We start from the raw sequence: 18,861 nt of genomic DNA, 5'->3' as shown, positions 1-18,861 counted from the left end.
GCCTGATAGACTCAGAAGGATGAGTCCCAGGGACTCGGGGGGTTAAGTTTTCTCCGGCCGGGCTTCCCCTGCCCTTGGCTGCCTCCCCGGCCCCTCGGAGTCCTTTGATGGCATTAGAGCCAACCTTTTCCAGATGTGCTGAGCAGAGGGGTTTGCTGGAACTATCCGGGGTTTCGTCTGCCTCCTTCATTCCCCTCTGCCAGACGGCCCCCTGCCAGCCAGCCTGCCCCCTCTGGTTGGGTCGCCTGCTGTTCAGGACGGATGCCCTTGAGGCGACACAAAGTCCTGGATTTAAGTGCTTTCTTAAAACATGGCTTTTCTTCCCTGCTTCCCCTCCTTAGTGGGACTGTTTGGGTTGAGAAGCTCACCACGGCTGCCCACCCCAAGCAGTGGGGGCTTGTCTGGGTTGTATCCACTGCTCCCAGGTGGACCATGACCCTGGGCCAGGGGGCGAGGTGAGGCTTGGCAGGAGATCCTGCCCACTCGACCCACTGTCCCTTCTGTCTGGCACTCAGGAATGCCTAGCTTGGATTCTGGGAGGCTTGAGGCCTCAGAACTGCAGCGGGAATCCCCTTTCCCCTCCCCGCTGGCCCACGGCTATTAATCAAGAGATTAATAATCCTCTGCCTCCCACTCTGAAACCCCCACTCTCATTTCCTGTTGAGTCTCCAGCCTGACTTGGAACCTCCCAGCCTGTTTCTCCTCATGGGGATCCCTGGTGAGGAAGTGGAGGCCAGGGGAGCAGTGGGGGTGGGCGCGATGGAGGCTGAGAAGGTGAACGTGCCCAGTGAGGGAGGGGGCATCTGGCTCCCCCAGGCAATGTCTCTGTGCTGGCAGAGTCGTTCTGAGCAGGCGATGCCTGGATGGTGCAATGTCCCTGCAACCCAAGGCGGGACCTCGTGATGCTTCTGGGCACATCCACTTTGGAAGCCAGAGAGCCAAGACCTCCACTTACCTCCAGTGATGAGGACCTCATTCCTCCTGGGAGCTGGGAGTCCCCTCTTTTTTTTTTTTTTTTTGAGACTGAGTCTTACTCTGTTACCCTGGCTGGAGTGCAGTGGCACAATCTCTGCTCACTGCAATCTCTGCTCACTGCAACCTCCACCTCCTGAGTTCAAGCAATTCTCCTGCCTCAGCCTCCCGAGTAGCTGGGATTACAGGTACTTGCCACCACGCCTGGCTAATTTTTGTATTTTCAGTAGAGACTAGGTTTCACCATGTTGGCCAGGCTGGTCTCGAACTCCTGACCTCAGGTGATCTGCCTGCCTCGATCTCCCAAAGTGCTGGGATTACAGGCATGAGCCACTGTGCCGGGCCAGAGCCACTGTGTCTTGGTTAGCCTTGCAGCTCCCAGACTGACTGCATCCAGGCACCCTGTTCATTGATTGCTTCATTCTTTCCACCAGTCTTCATTGGGTGCAGACAATGTGCCTTGCCCTAAGCTAGGCAGGCGGTGCAGCCAGCAGCTCTGTGGAGGAGACGGGTGTCAGACAAATAATTGCATAGATGGGTGTATAATCATAAGTGCTTAGAAGAGACATCTGGGTTCTTTGAGGGTGTAGATTGAAGGGGCCCAGCTTGCTGTGGGGTGGAAGGGATTGAGTGTGGGGTAGTCAGGGTGGGCTTCTAAGAGGAGCCAGCACTTGCACTGAGCTCTGGGAAGCTGCGAGTCTTGGGCAGAGACAAGGCAGTGGCACATATGGCCGGCAGGGTTCTGAATGGGGGCGGAGCTCTGAATGGGGGTGGAGTTCTGAATGGGGGCGGAGTTCTGAATGAGGACAGAGTTCTGAATGGGGGCGGAGTTCTGAATGGGGGCGGAGTTCTGAATGGGGGCGGAGTTCTGAATGAGGCCGGAGTTCTGTTTGGGGGTGGGGAGGAGCTGGTGGCCCAGGAGAGGAGGAGGGATGGCCAGGGTGGACAGTGGCCAGATGGCAGAAATCCACAAGGTTAGGCTTAGGATTTGGGTATTGTCCTAAGTTTTTTTTCTTTTAAGAGACAGGCCCTCACTCTGTTGCCCAGGCTGGAGTGCAGTGGTGCATTCACAGCTCTCTGCAGCCTCAAACTCCTGGAATCAAGTGATCCTCCTGCCTTAGCCTTCCAAATAGCTGGAACTACAGGCACGTGCCACCACGTCCCACTAATTTTTTTTTTTTTTTTTTTTTTTTTTTAGGAGACAGAGTCTGGCTATGTTTCTCAGGTTGGTGTAAAACTCCTGGACTCAAGCAGTCTTCCTACCTCCGCCTCCCAAGTACATGAGGACTATAGGCATGCACTACCATGCCTCGCTAATTTTTTAATTTTTGGTAGAAATGGGGGTCTTGCTATGTTGCTCAGGCTGGTCTTGAACTCCTGGCTTTAGGTGATCCTCCTGCCTTGGCCTCCCAAAGTGTTGGGATTGCAGGCATGAGCCACCGTGCCTGGGGTTGCCCTAAGATTGAAGAAAAGCTAGGAGGAGTTCAAGGAGATTTCTGCTTTTAAAACATCACTTGGGGCTAGGCACAGTGGCTCACGCTTGTAATCCCAACACTTGGGAGGCCAAGGCGGGCGGATCGCCTAAGGTTGGGAGTTCAAGCCAGACTGACTAACATGGAGAAACCCCATCTCTACTAAAAATACAAAATTAGCTGGGCGTGGTGGTGCATGCCTGTAATCCAGGCATCACAGGCCAATCTTGTTTTTGCCTCCAAAATCTAAGAGTCATTAAAGTCTTAGGGGTAGGAGGGACCTCCCCCAACCCAGGGCTGTGTGGCACCTGGCCAGGACCTTGTCATTTGCCCTTGATGTTCCCACCAAACAGCAAAATCCACACTATCATGTGGCTAGTGACTCTGCAGGGAGCCTTGAGGAAGTTGATTTCTCTCCCAGAGCCTGGTGTCCTCAACTGAGTGCAGCCTCAAGGCTGTCAGAGGTTAAATAAAATATGTATGCCCTGTTTTTGAGGGAGGGCAGTCACAGACTGGATCTGCATTTTAAAAAGTTTGCCTAGGCCAGGCGCAGTGGCTCACGCCTCTGATCCCAGCACTTTGGGAGGCTGAGGCAGGTGGATCACCTGAGGTCAAGAGTTCAAGGCCAGCCTGGCCAATATGGTGAAACACCATCTCTACTAAAAATTTAAAAATTAGCTGGGCATGGTGGTGCTTGCCAGTAATCCCACCTACTCGGGAGGCTGAGGCAGGAGAATCGCTTGAACCCAGGAGGTGAAGGCTGAAGGAAGCCAAGATCACGTCATTGTACTCCAGTCTGAGCAACGGAGCGAGACTCTGTCTCAGAACAAAAACGAAAACAACAAAAAATAACACAGAACCCTTCAGAAGCTGTCAGGGTATGGTGCTTCCTCCTAGAATGGAAGGAAGAACCTAGAGACTGTGCACAGGATTCGTTTATTTAAAAAAAAAAAAAATCAACAAAACAACAAAAAAAGAAGTCTGCCCAACTGGACACTAGCAGCCAGGGCTGGCAATTCTCCACGGAGATAGACCAGGCTCCTCAGGTTTTTTCCAAGACTGGGAGATGGGCCACAAACGTGGGACCTGTCTTGGGCATTCAGGTGACACCCAGCGGGGCAACAAGCTGCTTCTGGGCCATTGGGCCGGTTACACAGTGCCACCTACTGGTATGCCCTGTGCCTGGACTTGGCAGCCACAGGGTCCCAGAGTGGCACAGGCCAGGCCCATGAAGTTCAGAATGAGGGACTGAAAAAGACTGTGGCTTGGTGCAGAGGCTCTTGCCTCCAATTCCAGCACTTTGGGAAGCCAAGACAGGAAGATCACCTGAGGTCGGGAGTTCGAGGCCAGCCTGGCCAACATGGTGAAATCCTGTCTCTACTAAAAGTACCAAAATTAGCCAAAATTAGGCTAAAAATATAAAATTACTCCTGTAATTCCAGCTACTCAGGAGGCTGAGGCAGGAGAATCACTTGAACCCAGGAGGCAGGTTTCAGTGAGCTGAGATTGCACCACTGCAATCCAGCATGGGTGACGGTGTGAGACTTGATGGAAAAGAAAAAAGAAAAGAAAAAAGAAAAAGAGCATCGGCCAGGGGATGGGGGACGATGAGCTCAGTCTCTGAATCAGGGGTCTGAGCTCAGTCCCCATGTGTAGATGGGAGGAAAAACGTTCCCCTGTACTGAAGGAACACACAATTCCGCCTGGGTTCAGATCCTAGTTCCATCATCTTGACAAAGTTGCTTAAGACCTTTGTGCCTCAGTTTCCTTGCCTGTAAATTGGGAATTATAATGACATCTGTTGTTCTCAGTCAGCTTATGTAAACCGCTGTGTATACTGTGAGCCTGCAATTGAAGCTATTATTATATCTTTTTTGTTGTTTATTTTAAGACAGAGTCTCACTCTGTTACCCAGGCTGGAGTGCAGCAGTGTGATCACAGCTCACTGCTATCTCTATGTCCTGGGTTTAAGTGATTCTTGTGCCTCAGCCTCCGAGTATCGGGAATTACAGGCGCCCACCACCATGCCCGGCTAATTTTTTTGTGTTTTTAGTAGAGATGGGGTTTCACCATGTTGGCCAGGCTGGTCTCGAACTCCTGGCTTCAGATGATCCACCTGCCTCGGCCTCCCAACGTGCTGGGATTACAGGTGTGAGCCACCACGCCCGGCCTATCATATCTACTTTTATTGTTCGCATTACCATCTTCATCATTCCAGGCGTGGATTGAAGTGAGAGTGTCTGGTGCATCTGGAGGGCTCCCGGCTGGTGGGTGAAGGGACAGAGGTGACTGTTTCAGGTGGAGAAGGGCCAGCACACCTGGCTCAGCAGCCCGGACTCTCTCCTGATGACAGTGGGGACAGTCGAAGGGTGTGGGCTGGGAGCAATGAGGCCAGCTCTGTATTTTGCAAACCCAGCATCCATGCATCCCTCCCGCCCTCAGAGCCTCACACCAGGCATCCTGGTCTCCCCAGTATCCTCATCATACACACCAGGAAATGGGCTCAGAGAGGTTTAGGTACCTGTGCAATGTTGTGTAGTGAATTACCGGCTTGCATGCCTGAGCCAGGGCTCCATTTACCCCATCGAGCGGAGGTTAAGGGAGGGACCTGGGTTTTGGGCATCAGCTGTGCTCAGCAGGGTACAAACAACAGCAGCTTAGCCCCTTCCCCTGCCCTGGGCCTTGGGTGGATTCTGTAGTTTTTTTAGTCTCTCGTGGTCAGAAGGAGTAATCTCATTTCAGGAATTAATTTTAAAACTGCCATTTTTAATCTAAATGAAAGCTTCTCCTCTCTCCCAGCTGGGCCTGCTTCTGGCTGGTAGATTTGCAGCAGTGAGAGGGCTGTGAGCCCTTTCTCTTTTTTCCAGGTCTTTCTTATTCTTTCTTTCTTTCTTTCTTTTTTTTTTTTGAGACGGCATCTCGCTCTGTCACCCAGGCTGGAGTGCGGTGGCGCGATCTCGGCTCACTGCAACCTCCGCCTCCCAGGTTCAAGCGATTCTTCTGTCTCAGCCCCCTGAGAAGCTGGGATCACAGGCGCGCACCACCATGCCCAGCTAATTTTTGTATTTTTACAAAATTAGTAGAGATGGGGTTTCCCCAGGTTGGCCAGGCTGGTCTTAAACTCAAGTGATCCTCCCGTTTCAGCCTCCCAAAGTGCTGGGATTACAGGCCTGAGCCACCGCACCCCACTTGTCTTTATTTTTCACTTGCAGATGCTGATTAGAGGCCCCTTGGGGTGGGGAAGGAGGGGACCAGACAGCAGCCGGGCAGAGTTTCACTCAGTTGATACGGCTGTCCTCTGTTGATGTGGTCCCTGACAGTGACTCCTGTGAATTGCTGGCCCCTTCGTGGGATGCATTCTCGGATCTCCCAGGCATGATGCCTGCCCAGCCTGGACACTTCCACCTTGCGGGGGCTGGGAGTCTCTGTCTGGCTGCCCACTCAGGACTGTGCCCTCCACCTCTGACTTCCCGGGATCCTCCTTGCTGCTGGGTCACTCAGTCCCAGGTACCCCTCTTGTAAGTCCTGCTTCCTTTGCGGGGTGCTGGGGTTCCACATCTGGCTGGTGTGAAATCCACACATATGCTTCAGAGGGGAGCTGGCTACTGTGCTCTGCCACTGCTGTCCCCTCCAAGCTAGAGTCAGAGTCCTCCCTGGCTCCCATGGCCCCCAAACTGGGGAAGGGGTATTGTACTCTCCTTGGACTCCTCTTGGGGGTAAGTTAGGAAGCAGCTAAATCTCCTCCCCTCTGAGGTGTTGGGTTGAGGGTCGGCACATTCTTCAAAGGAATCCCTACTCAGGACATTGCAAACCCCTGCCCCTCCCCACCATGAATTCTTCACTTTCTTTTCTTTTCTTTTTCTTTTTTTTTGAGGCACAGTCTCGCTCTGTTGCCCAGGCTGGAGTACAGTGGTGCCATCTCAGCTCACTGCAACCTCCGCCTCCCGGGTTCAACAATTCTCTTGCCTCAGCCTGTAATCCCGAGTAGCTGGCATTACAGGTGCCTGGCACCATGACTGGCTAATTTTTTGTATTTTTAGTAGAGATGGCGTTTCACCATGTTGGCCAGGCTAGTCTCGAACTCCTAACCTCAAGTGATCCACCCGCCTCGGCCTCCCAAAGTGCAGGGATTACAGGCCTGAGCCACTGCGCCCAGCCCACTTTCTTTTATGTAGCCTGGAGATGGAGATGCTAAGGCTGCCAGAACCGGTTTCACTGGGCATAGCATTTGGTGCTTGGCTGGTGCAGCTCCTCACTTTAAGGACACTCAGCACCTGTGTCATTGTCCTCCGCCTTTGAGACCCCTCCTGAAATGGTGGGTGGATGAGTCCCGTTTTAGCACCATCCTGTAACAGCAATGAAGGATGCACGTGAATGTGAGAGTGTGCACATGTGAATATCAAGTGTGTTGATAGCTGGGCACAGTGGCTCATGTCTGTAATCCCAACACTTTGGGAAGCTGAGGTGGGAGAATCACTTGAGCTCAGGAGTTCGAGACCAGCCTGGGGACCATAGCAAGACCCATCTCTATAAAAATATTTAACAAAAAGCTGGGCACAGTGGCTTACACCTGTAATCCCAGCACTTTGGGAGGCTGAGGCTGGTGGATTGCTTGAGGTTAGGAGTTCGAGACCAGCCTGGCCAACGTTGTGAAACCCTGTCTCAAGTAAAAATATAAAAATTAGCTGGGTGTTGTGGTATGCCTGTAATCTCAGCTACTCGGAAGGCTGAGTCAGGAGAATTGCTTGAACCCAGGAGGAGGAGGAGGTTGCAGTGAACCGAGATTGCACTACTGCACTCCATCCTGGGTGACAGAGTGAGACTCTGTCTCAGAAAAACTCCAAACTAAAAAAAAAAACAACAAAAAAAACCCAACAACAAAAAATATTAGTTTGACATGGTGGTGCACACCTATAGTCTCAGCTACTTAAGAGGCTGAGGCAGGAGAATCACTTGAACCCAGAAGATGGAGGTTGCAATGAGCCTAGATCGCGCTACTGCACTCCAGCCTGGGCAACAGAGTGACACTCTGTCTCAAAAAAAAAAAAAAAAAAGCCAACCAACCAAAAAAAATTAGCTGGGTGTGGTGGCGCATGCCTGCAGTCCCAGCTACTTAGGAGGCTGAGGCAGGAGGATCACTTGAAGCAGGGAGGTTGAGGCTGCAGTGAACCGTAACTGCATGACTGCACTCCAGCCTGGGTGACAGAGAAAGACCTTGTCTCAGCCGGACGCGGTGGCTCACGCCTGTAATCCTAGCAGTTTGGGAGGCCGAGGTGGGTGGATCACCTGAGGTCAGGAGTTCAAGACCAGCCTGACCAACATGGTGAAACTCTGCCTTTACTAAAAAATACAAAAAAATTAGCTGGGTGTGGTGGCAGGTGCCTGTAATCCCTGCTACTCAGGAGTTGAGGCAGGAGAATCACTTGAACCTGGGAGGCGGAGGATGCAGTGAGTCAAGATCGCACCACTGCACTCCAGCCCGGCGGCAAAGCAAGACTGTCTCAAAACAAAACAAAAGATGTGGCATAGAAACATATTTGGGGTTTAAATATCCTGATTTTTTTCCTTATCTTCCATGCGATGTTATGCTACAGTCTGGTTGGAAAGCCAACCACATTATATAGGGTTAAAATAAAACCCGTGTGATGAGGGTTTGTGGTTTGAAAGGCGTGACTCCCCAGACTCCTTAGATAGGAATTTGGGCAAGAGAAGGAAACGGTCAGAGTTTAGTCCTCAGGTATGTGAGCATGTTTAGCGTGTTAGTGTCAGGCTCAGTGTGTGTTTATGCCAGTATGTGAGAAGGTGCGTGTGTGTGCATAATTGTGTAAGAGTATGTGGCCAGGCATGGTGGCTCATACCTGTAATCCCAGCACTTTGAGAGGTTGAGGTGGGTGGATCACCTGAGGTCGGGAGTTCCAGCCCAGCCTGACCAACATGGAGAAACCCTGTCTTTACTAAAAATACAAAAGCAGCCAAGCATGGTGGCGCATGCCTGTAATCCCAGCTACTCTGGAGAGTGAGGCAGGAGAATTGCTTGAACCTGGCAGGCAGAGGTTAAGGTGAGCCCACATTGCGCCATTGCACTCCAGCCTGGGCAACAAGAATGAGACTCCGTCTCAGAAAAAAGAAAGAAAAAAAAAATATGTGAATGTGAGTGCATGAGTGAGTCTCAGGGTGCTGAGTGTGTGTGTGTGGAAGTGTGCATGAGTGTGTTTGTGTGAGTGTGAAAGTGAGTGTGTGAATGTGTGAGCTTGTGTGTTTGTGAGAGCATGCAAATGAGTGTGCAAGCATGTGGAGCATGTGTGTGCTCACGTGGGTGTGTAAATGTGTTCGTGTGCATGTATGTGGGTGTTTGTTTATTGTGCAAAGAGTGTATTTGTACTCTTCAGACTCAGGATCATCATCCCATCCTGAGCCACTTGCTGTGAGGAGGGGTGACCTTGGCACTACAGCTCTGCCACCCCCTCCCAGCCCCACATCTTGCACTGGGTTGCCCAGTTGCTCCCAAAGGCTGGGGCTTTTCTCTCCAGCTCACAACTGTGGGCACCTCTCCTGGTTAGCTCTGCCTCCTTACCAGAGACTTCCTACCCCAGCTGCACACAACCACGCCAGCCCCCGGGGAAAACTGGTTTGCTGGAATGTTTACGAAACACGAGCGTAGGTTTTTGCTTTTTAAAAAAAGCAATGAGCATAGCAGGATTTTTCAGATATAGAGCCACACTTCTGAAATCCAATTCATCACTCGTGTATTTTCCTGTCAACAGTGGGTCTCCAAACGTCACGCCTGCTGCTACCAATTAATTCATGATTTTTTCATTCACCGATTAAGTTGCTCGATGTCAGCAGATTTAAATTTTGTGAAGTCATGTCGTTCTGTCTTCAAGGGGAGATTGTGCAAGCTTGATCAAGCAGCAGTTATGACGATGCACGTAAAGTGAATAATAAAAGCTGAATGCGTCTCCCTTGTGAAATTTGGTCATGCGTTTTATATTCACTATTCTTGGAGTATGACAAAATAGCGTCCAACTTATGTGTAAGAAAAATTTCAAACTGTGGGAGCATGAAACTTTACCACGGGATTCACAGCATTTTGTAAGATATTTTTTAAATTCTTGCAAGAGTTCCACTGCGTTCCAAGTTTTTTCTTTTTCTTTTTCTTTCTTTCTTTTTTTTTTTTTTAGAGAAAGGGTCTTGCTCTGTTGCCCAGGCCAGAGTGCAGTGGTTCGATCATGGCTCACTGTAGCCTCAAAACTCCTGGGCTCCAGTGATCCTTCCACCTCAGCCTCCCAAGTTGCTGGGACTACAGGTGTGCACCACTATGCCAGGCTAATATTTTAGTTTTTATTTTTCGTAGAGACAGCATCTTGGTATATTGCCTGGGCTGGTCTCGAATTCCTGGCTTCAAGCAATCCTCCTGCCTCGGCCTCCCAAAGTGCTAGGACTACGGGTTTAACCCCTGCTCCTGGTCTTATATTCCAACTTCTCTTCATTGAAGTGTCTCTCTCATCCGAGGATGAGGACACAGTTTTATCAGTCTATGAGCACAATATAGCACAAAGTGGGTGTTCAACAAACATTCATTGGGTGAATCAACCAAAATAAGTAATAACTGGGAAAAAGGTCAGAGTTGGTGGGTTGAGGATAGTTGAACATTTTGCAGGTTCTGCTGTTTTCCTTTTCTTTCTTTCTTTTTTTTTTTTTTTTTTTTTTTTTGAGAGGCAGTCTCGCTCTGTCACCCAGGATGGAGTGCGGTGGCGCAATCTCGGCTCACTGCAACCTCCACTTCCCACTTTCAAGGGATCCTCCTGCCTCAGCCTCCCGAGTAGCTGGGACTACAGGCACCCACCACCATGCCCTGCTAATTTTTGTATTTTTAATAGAGACGGGATTTCACCATATTGGCCAGGCTGGTCTCGAACTCCTGACCTTGTGATCTGTCCCCCTTGGCCTCCTAAAGTGCTGGGGTTACAGGTGTGAGCCACTGTGCCCTGCCAATATTTTCCTTTTCTTTATCATCTTGGTCTGTGTTCAGTGTTCAGAACATTTTCCCATCATAGGTGGCCACACTTGGAGAGATGCAGAATGGTAGAGCTAGAGGGGACTTTATTTTTTGTTTTATTTTATTTGTTTATTTTTTTGAGATGGAGTGTCATTCTGTTGCCCAGATTGGAGTACAGTGGGGTGATCTCAGCTCACTGTAACCTCCGCCTCCCAGGTTCGAGCAATTCACCTGCCTTTGCCTCCTGAGTAGCTGGGATTACAGGCACCTGCCACCACGCCGGGCCAATTTTTGTATTTTTGGTAGAGACAAGGTTTCGCTATGTTGGTCAGGGCTGGTCTCGAACTCCTGACCCAGGTGATCCACCCACCTTGGCCTCCCAAAGTGCTGGGATTACAGGTGTGAGCCACCATGTCCGGCCAGGAACTTTATTATTATTATTATTTGTATAAATGTATGAGTTATAAGTGCAACTGATCTATTGCACAGTGGTGAAGTCGGGGCTCTTAGGAAATCCATCACCCAAATAATATACTGCATTAGGCCATTCTTGCATTGCTATAAAGAAAACCTGAGACTGGGTAATTTTTAAAGAAAAGAGGTTACTTTAACTCACAATTCTGCAGGTTTACAAGCATGGTGCAGGCACCTGCTTGGCTTCTGGGGAGGTCTCAGGGAGCTTTCATTCATGGCGGAAGGCGAATTGGAATTCAGAGAGTGCCAGGGCTGCCGGGCGTGGTGGCTCACTCCTGTAATCCCAGCATTTTGGGAAGCCAAGGTGGGTGGATCATGAGGTCAGGAGATCGAGACCAGCCTGGCCAACATAGTGAAACCCCATCTCTACTAAAATACAAAAAATTAGCTGGGTGTGGTGGCAGGCACCTGTAGTCCCAGCTACTTGGGAGGCTGAGGCAGGGAAATCACTTGAACCCAAGAGGTAGAGGTTGCAGTGAGCCTAGACTGCACCACTGCACTCCAGCCTGGTGACAGAGGGAGACTCCATTTAAAAAAAAAAGAAAAAAAAAAAGAAAGAGAGCAAGTGGGGAGGTGCCATACACTTTTAAGCAACCAGATCCAGAACCCACTTATCACCAAGGGGATGGTGCTAGACCATTCATGAGGAGTCTGTCCTCCGATCTAATCACTTCCCACCAGGCTTCAGCTAGTGCTGGGAATTATTACACTTCAAACTGAGATTTGGAGTTTAGACAAATATCCAAGCTGTATCATGTACATTGCATTCGTTACCTACCCACTCCCCTTCTGTGTCTCCATTGTGTACACATTGTTTACCTCCCTCTTATAACTGAGAACATGCAGTATTTGTCTTTCTGTGTCTGGGTGGTTCATGTAAGATAACAGTTCCGGTTCCATCCACGTTTAGATCATAGCTGACACAGAGAGGGATGGTGACTTGTCCAGGGTCACACAGCTGTCACTGCCCAAGGGGCTCACCTTGCCCGATGCCTAGACAGAGCTGATTTTTTTTTTTACTTTTCATTTTTTTTTTTAAAGACGGGGTTTCATTCTGTTGGTCAGGCTGGTCCTGAACTCCCGACCTCAGGTGATCCGCCCGCCTTGGCCTCCAAAGTGAGCCACCATGCCCGGCCAACAGAGCTGATTTATCAACATGGGGGAATTGCAATAGAGAAAGATGGCCGGGTGCAGTGGTTTTTGCCTGTAATCCCAGCACCTTGGGAGGCTGAGGTGGGCAGATCACTTGAGGCCAGGAATTCGAGACCAGCCTGGCCAATACGGTGAAACCCCCCTCTCTACTAAAACTACAAAAATTAGCTGGGCGTGATGGTGCACACTTGTAGTCCCAGCTACTCAGGAGGCTGAGATGAGAGGATTGCTTGAACCTGGGAGACAGAGGTCGCAGTGAGCCGAGATCGCATTACTGCACTCCAGCCTGGGTGACAGAGCAAGCCTCTGTCTCAATTTAAAAAAAAGAAAGAGAGAGAAATTTGCGCAGAGCCAACTGTGCAGGAGACTGGAGGTTTTTATTACTCAAATCAGTTTCCTGAGCATTTGGGATGGAGTTTTTCAGGATAATTTGGTGGGTAGATGCTCGGGAAGTAGGGAGTGCTGACTGGTCAGGTTGGAGATGGAATCGTGGGGAGTGGAAGTGAGGTTTCTTGCTGTCTTCTGTTCCTGCGTGGAATCGTAGCACTGCTCGAGCGGGATTACTGGTCTGGGTGGTATCAGCTGATCCATATATATCCACAGCATTTCTAGATACCCAAAGTGTCTCAGGCACTGATCTTAGGTTTTATGATAGTGATGTTATCCCCAGGAGCAATTTGGGGAGGTTCAGACTCTTGCAGCCATAGGCTGCGTGACCCCTAAACCATAATTTCTAATCTTGTAGTTAATTTATTAGTCCTATAAAGGCCAACTGGTCCCCAGGCAAGCAGGGGAGTCTTTCTGGGAAAGAGATATTATCAATTTTGTTTCAGAGTCAAACCATAAACTAAATTTCTTCCCAAGATGAGTTCGGCCTACTCCCAGCAATGAACAAGGACAGCCTAGAGGTTAGAAGCAAGATGGAGTCGGTTAGGTCTGATCTCTTTCACCGTCATAATTTCCTCTGTTATAATTTTTGCAAAGGCAGTTAGTTGCACAGCCAGTGAACAGGGAGGCTGTCAGGGGGTTCCACACCACGGGGGCCTCCCGGAGCCCTGGCTGGGCAGAACAGCCTGGCCCATCTTTGCAGGAATGGGGTCTGGAAGTGGGTGGGCGGGAGCTCAGGCCCTGCTGACGCTGTCTGTGTGTTAGTTACAGGACTCTGATCAGACCCACCTACAGAGTGTCCTACCGCACGGTGACCGCGCTGGAGTGGAGGTGCTGCCCTGGCTTCACTGGGAGCAACTGTGATGAGGGTAAGTCTGCAGGCACTTGGGGTACAGGGGAGGGTGCAGGGGGCCAGGCGCGGGCCAGGCTGGCGTTTCTCCCTCCTCTGGCTTCCTCCTGTAAGCAACTCTCCTTTCCTCCGTAGCTTGAAATTCTTTCCTTTTCCCCAGTCACCTCTGAAGCAAATGTTCTGGATGGCCCTGGCCAATTGAGGGTGAAGCTGCCCGCCCTGCCCGCGGGCACCGAGGCAGGTCCCCGTTTGCATTGGTTGGGTAGTGGAATGCAGAAGCCAAAAACAATGCTGGTGCCAGGGGAGGGGATTTGATTTCTAGCCAGTTTCTTCCGTTTCTGGCTACGATGCACCTAGAACCCCCGGGGGCAGGCAGAGTTGGATATCTGGGCTCTGAGCAAATTCGGATGAGGTCTCACCAGCCCTGAGGCCATGTATTTTGTAGACTGAGGCAGAGAGGCTGACCAGTAGCTGCAGACATTCACCCAGCTGCTTTCCGTCTTTCTGCCCTGCTGGTGTTTAGCCCCGGGGCCTGGGCTCAGACTGGTTCTGGAGCCTGAGAAGGTCAGACAACAGCACTTCGGTGGGCCAGCAGTGGCGGACAGAGCAAATCCCCCTTCACTCCTGGCCAGCGAAATCAAGTCCTGCTTAATGAACAAGTTTGCAGCCCACCTTGTTTCCCAGCATGGCTGGAAGGGTCTGGAGGTTGAGGCACAAGGGTCAGATTTTTTTTCTTTTTCTTGTTTGAGACAAGGTTTCACTCTATTGCCCAGGCTAGAGTGCAGTGACATGATCATGGTTCACTGCAGCCTTGAACTCCTGGGCTCGATCGGTCCTCCCACTTCAGCCTCCTATGTAGCTGGGATTGCAGGTGTGCACCACCATAGCCAGCTATTTTATTTATTTATTTATTTATTTATTTTTGAGAGGGAGTTTTGCTCTTGTTGTTGGAGTGCAATGGCGCAATCTCGGCTCCCTGCAACCTCCGCCTTCTGGTGTCAAGCAATTCTCCTGCCTCAGCCTCTAGAGTAGCTGGGATTACAGGCATGCACCACCACACCTGGCTGATTTTGTATTTTAAGTAGAGATGGGGTTTCTCCATGTTGGTCAGACTGGTCTCAAACTCCCAACCTCAGGTGATCTCACCGTCTCGGCCTCCCCAAATGCTGGATTACAGGTGTGAGCCTCTGCGCCTGGCTCCAGCTATTTTTTTGTATGATTTTTAATGACGGGTTTTGCAGTATTGCTCAGGCTGGTCTCAAACTCCTCTGCTCAAGCTTTCCTCCTGCCTCGGCCTCCCAAAGTGCTGAGATTATGGGCGTGAACCACCCCGCCTGGCTGGAGGGGTCAGCTTTGTATTTGGAAACAGTAGCTGTCTTCCACTTTCACTTTCTGACAAAATTCTTCTCTTCTCTGTCATCTTATTACTTACCGATTTGATTGTAGTATCTATATGCTTTGAGTGTAAACTGCCTAAAGCGCTCTTTGGGTTACAAAGATGCAATTGACAGAAATAGCAAGACTCTGACGATTGCTTTAGGGGGCCGCTGGCCCAGAGCAAAACTAAAGGAAAGGGGCTGGGATGAAATGGAGTCCAACAGGTGCCACTTGTCCTGGTTGATGAGGTGCCTGATGCTGGCAGGGGAAGCTGGGCTATCCTGTTGTTACAGGGCTGACTTGGACCCTTCTTCAGAGAGGCACAGGAAGGACCTCCAAGGTGAAGGGGTGAAGGGATGCCAGGCTTCTACGCAATGGGCCAGCCCTGGCATAATGCCATGGTGTTGAAGGACCACAGCTCACAGGTCCCTCATGGAGGCCTGAGCCCTTCAATGCCAGGCCCTGGACCTGTTATTCTGGTCAGTGCCATGGCTGTGGGCACAGCTGTCTGGTCCCCCCAACAGGATGGAGCAGACCTGCCATCTAGATTCTGCCAGAGCTTGAGGAGGCGAGTTTTTCTAGGGAAGTGATTAGTTTACACTTAGGTGAGTACCTGAGCCTGTTTCAGTGATCAATGAAATCAGCAGTGTTAGGTTCATGCCTGTGATCCCAGCACTTTAGGAGGCCGAGGCTGGAGGATCGCTTGAGCCTAGGAGTTCGAGACTAGCCTGGGCAACATGGTGAAACCCTGTCTCTACTAAAATATACAAAAATTAGCCAGGTAGGGTGGCGTGTGCCTGTAGTCCCAGGTACTCAGGAGGCTGAGGTAGGAAGATCACTTGAGCCTAGGAGGTTGAGGATGCAGTGAGCTGAGATCAAGCCACTGCACTTCAGCCTGGGCAACAGAGCAAGACCCTGTCTCAGAAAAAAAAAAAATCAGCAATGTTGGGAAGCTCATTTGAGCCAGAGATTTTACTGTGGCTTGGTCCCAAAGACCACGGCAGCCTGCAGTGAAGTACTTTATGGACTTCTCTCTGGGCTGACCATCCAAGTCTTGCTTCCAGAAGCCCTCTTTCAGCATTAAGGTTTCAGAGGCTGGACGCTGTGGCTCACGCCTATAATCCCAGCACTTTGGGAGGCCGAGGCTGGCAGATTACTTGAGGTCAGGATTTCAACACAAGCCTGGCCAACATGGTTAAACCCTATCTCTACCAAAAATATAAAAATTAGCCAGGCATGGTGGTGGGCACCTGTAATCCCAGCTACGCGGGAGGCTAAGGCAGAAGAATTGCTTGAACCTGGGAGACAAAGGTTGCAGTGAGCCACAATCATGCCACTGCACTCCAGCCTGGGTGACAGAGCGAGACTCCATCTCAAAAGAAAAAAAAAATGTTTAAGTGGTCATTCTCCTGCAAGTACATAGTGAGCACTGTTTGATTTATGGGTTTTATTGAGCTCATTTAATGAGGGAACTGGCAGAATTACAGTATCTCCCAGGAACCAAGTACAAGGGCCAGACCTCCCTTAGGGTAACATTAATTCTTTGTGTGTGTATATATAAAATATGTATATTACATATTATTATTGAAATATGTGATATATAGTCATTGAGATACATAATATATATTCTATATTCAATAATATAGAATTATTGGATTATATATATTCCATATTCTATATGAATATGGAATGTGGAGTAAAATATATACATATGTTATTCTATATGAATATGGAATATATAGAATAATAGAATTCTATATGAATATAGAATATAGAATAATATACAATTCATATAGAATTCTATATGAATGTGGAATATAGAATAATATGCAATTCTATGTGAATATAGAATATATTATTAATAATTAATATATATTCCAGTAATAGAAAATTTATTGAATAATTATTGATATTAATTATTAAATAATTATTGACAATTAATGTTAATAATTATTGATATATTGAATAATATATAATATTGAACACTATTACTGAATAATTACAGATCTATATTATTGAATAATTATTGATAATAATTAATATATATTCCAGTAATATATAATATATAATTGAAATATATACCATAGTCATTGAGATATATTATTGAAATACATAACATAATATATAATTGAAATATATATAATATAGTCATTGATATATACAAAATATATTTCTCCATAATTAATATAATCTCAATAATAATATATATAAAATATATGTTATTGCATACAATTTATACATTATATATAATATATATAATATGAAATATATTTGTTATGTAAATCATGTATTATATAAATTATGTATTATAATTTATATTGTTTTTATATTTAAACAATGAATACATTATAGAAATTATATATTATACTTAAATTATAATTTATATTATATTTAAATGATATACAATTTGAGTATCTCTAATCCAAAATCCAAAATGCTCTAAAATCTGCAACTTTCTGAGCACTGACCTGATGCTCAAAGGCAATGCTGAGTGGACCATTTTGGATTTCTGATTTGGGATGCTGAACTAGTAACATAATTACATATTATATATATAGTATATAATTTACATATTTATATAAATAAGAACCTGAAATTAAGACCACTAAGTTTGATCCTATACAATAATAAAGACAAAACCTTTGCGGTTATTGTCTCTACTGAAAAGAAATCATTTGCTTTTTTTTTTTTTTTTTTTTTGACAGAGACTTGCTCTGTTGCCCAGGCTGGAGTGCAGTGGCACAATCTCAGCTCACTGTATCCTCTGCCTCCTGGGTTCAAGCCTCCTGAGTAGCTGGGACTACAGGCACACACCACCATGCCCAGCTAATTTTTGTATATTTAGTGGAGATGGGGTTTCACCATGTTGGCCAGCCTGGTCTCCAACTCCTGGCCTCAGGTGATCCACCTGCCTCAGCCTCCCACAGTGCTGGGATTACAGGCATGAACCACCGCACCCGGCCAAAATCATTTGCTTCTTACCAGTTTTGTATGAGTTAACATCCAACTTGGCAGAATCTGAGCTGCAATACATAGTGAGCGGTAACTGAAAGTGACATTCTACCAGGGCGTCAAGTGGCAGGTGGATGGGCTCGTGAGCTAGTGCTCTAGCTTGACTCTAGACAGTTAGGCCCTCAGCTTTTTGCCTGTTTCCACATGTTGCATAGCCCTCCTTGGAGACTGAGTGGATGAAACACAGTAGCCCATGGCAGCAGGTGGCAGGACCGTGAGAGGACAGTCCCTGCTGACTGGGAGGTCCTCATGACCAAGTGGGTTCATGTGGGCTGTGGGCCCACCCTTCTCAATAGAAGAGGCAGAGGTGAAGGGGGGTGACTGTGAGCTGGTGAATTGTTCTAAAGGCATCTACCCTCAAGGGCTTAGCCCCTCACCTCAAGAAGAAATTTCTTATCTGATAAACCACATCGATATTGATTATCAATATACAGTCATGCATGGCTTAATGATGGAGCTATGTTCTGAGAATTGGGTGATTTTGTCATTGTGGGAACACCAAAGGACATACTTAAAGAAACCTGGATGGTCTAGCCTGTTACACACCTAGGCTAGATGGTCTAGCCTATTGCTCTGGGCTATAAACCTATATAGCGTGTGACTGTGTCGAATTCTGGTGGCATTAGGAACATAATGGTAAGTATTTGTGTATCTCAGCATATATACACATAGAAAAGGTGCAGTAAAAATACGTTATTATTGCTATGATTATTTTGAGACATAGTCTTTCTCTGTCGGCCAGGCTAGAGTGCAGTGGTGTGACCTTGGCTCAATGTAACCTCTGCCTTCTGGGTTCAAACGATTCTCCTGTCTTAGCCTCCTGAGTAGCTGGGATTACAGGCATCTGCCACCATGCCTGGCTAATTTTTGTATTTTCAGTAGAGACGGAGTTTCACCATGTTGGCCAACTCACCATGTTGGCCAAAGTGCTGGGATTACAGGTGTGAGCCACTGCGCCCAGCCTAAAATACAGTATTATAATTTTATGGGCGGGGGGTGCCAGGCAAGGTGGCTCACGTTTGTAATCCCTGCACTTTGGGTGGCCGAGGCGGGCAGATCACCAGAGGTCAGGAGTTCAAGACCAGGCTCAACATGGCAAAACCCCACTACTAAAAATACAAAAATTAGCTGGGCACGGTGGCGCATTCCTGCAGTCCCAGCTACTC

The 18,861-nt window shown here is 48.3% G+C and overlaps 1 protein-coding gene across 2 annotated transcripts in view; it reads left to right on the top strand.

Annotated features, from left to right (window-relative positions):
- The window catches only part of COL26A1 (collagen type XXVI alpha 1 chain), a 188,905-nt gene that overhangs the window by 76,071 nt on the left and 93,973 nt on the right, over positions 1-18,861 (top strand). The window contains exon 3 of one of the 2 annotated variants that reach the window (XM_064375342.1): positions 13,228-13,325. In XM_064375342.1, coding sequence (XP_064231412.1) covers positions 13,228-13,325 — 98 coding nt within the window. Of the gene's footprint in view, positions 1-13,221; positions 13,326-18,861 lie in introns of both variants that reach the window. The other variant, XM_064375341.1, reaches the window with a different exon arrangement.

This window comes from Aotus nancymaae, unplaced genomic scaffold, assembly GCF_030222135.1.
Source record: "Aotus nancymaae isolate 86718 unplaced genomic scaffold, 86718_ANA_hifiasm-v0.15.2.pri h1tg000012l, whole genome shotgun sequence".
Lineage (NCBI taxonomy): Eukaryota > Metazoa > Chordata > Mammalia > Primates > Aotidae > Aotus > Aotus nancymaae.
The sequence above is the reverse complement of the archived record's forward strand: the minus strand, read 5'-3'. Positions and strand labels throughout refer to the sequence as shown.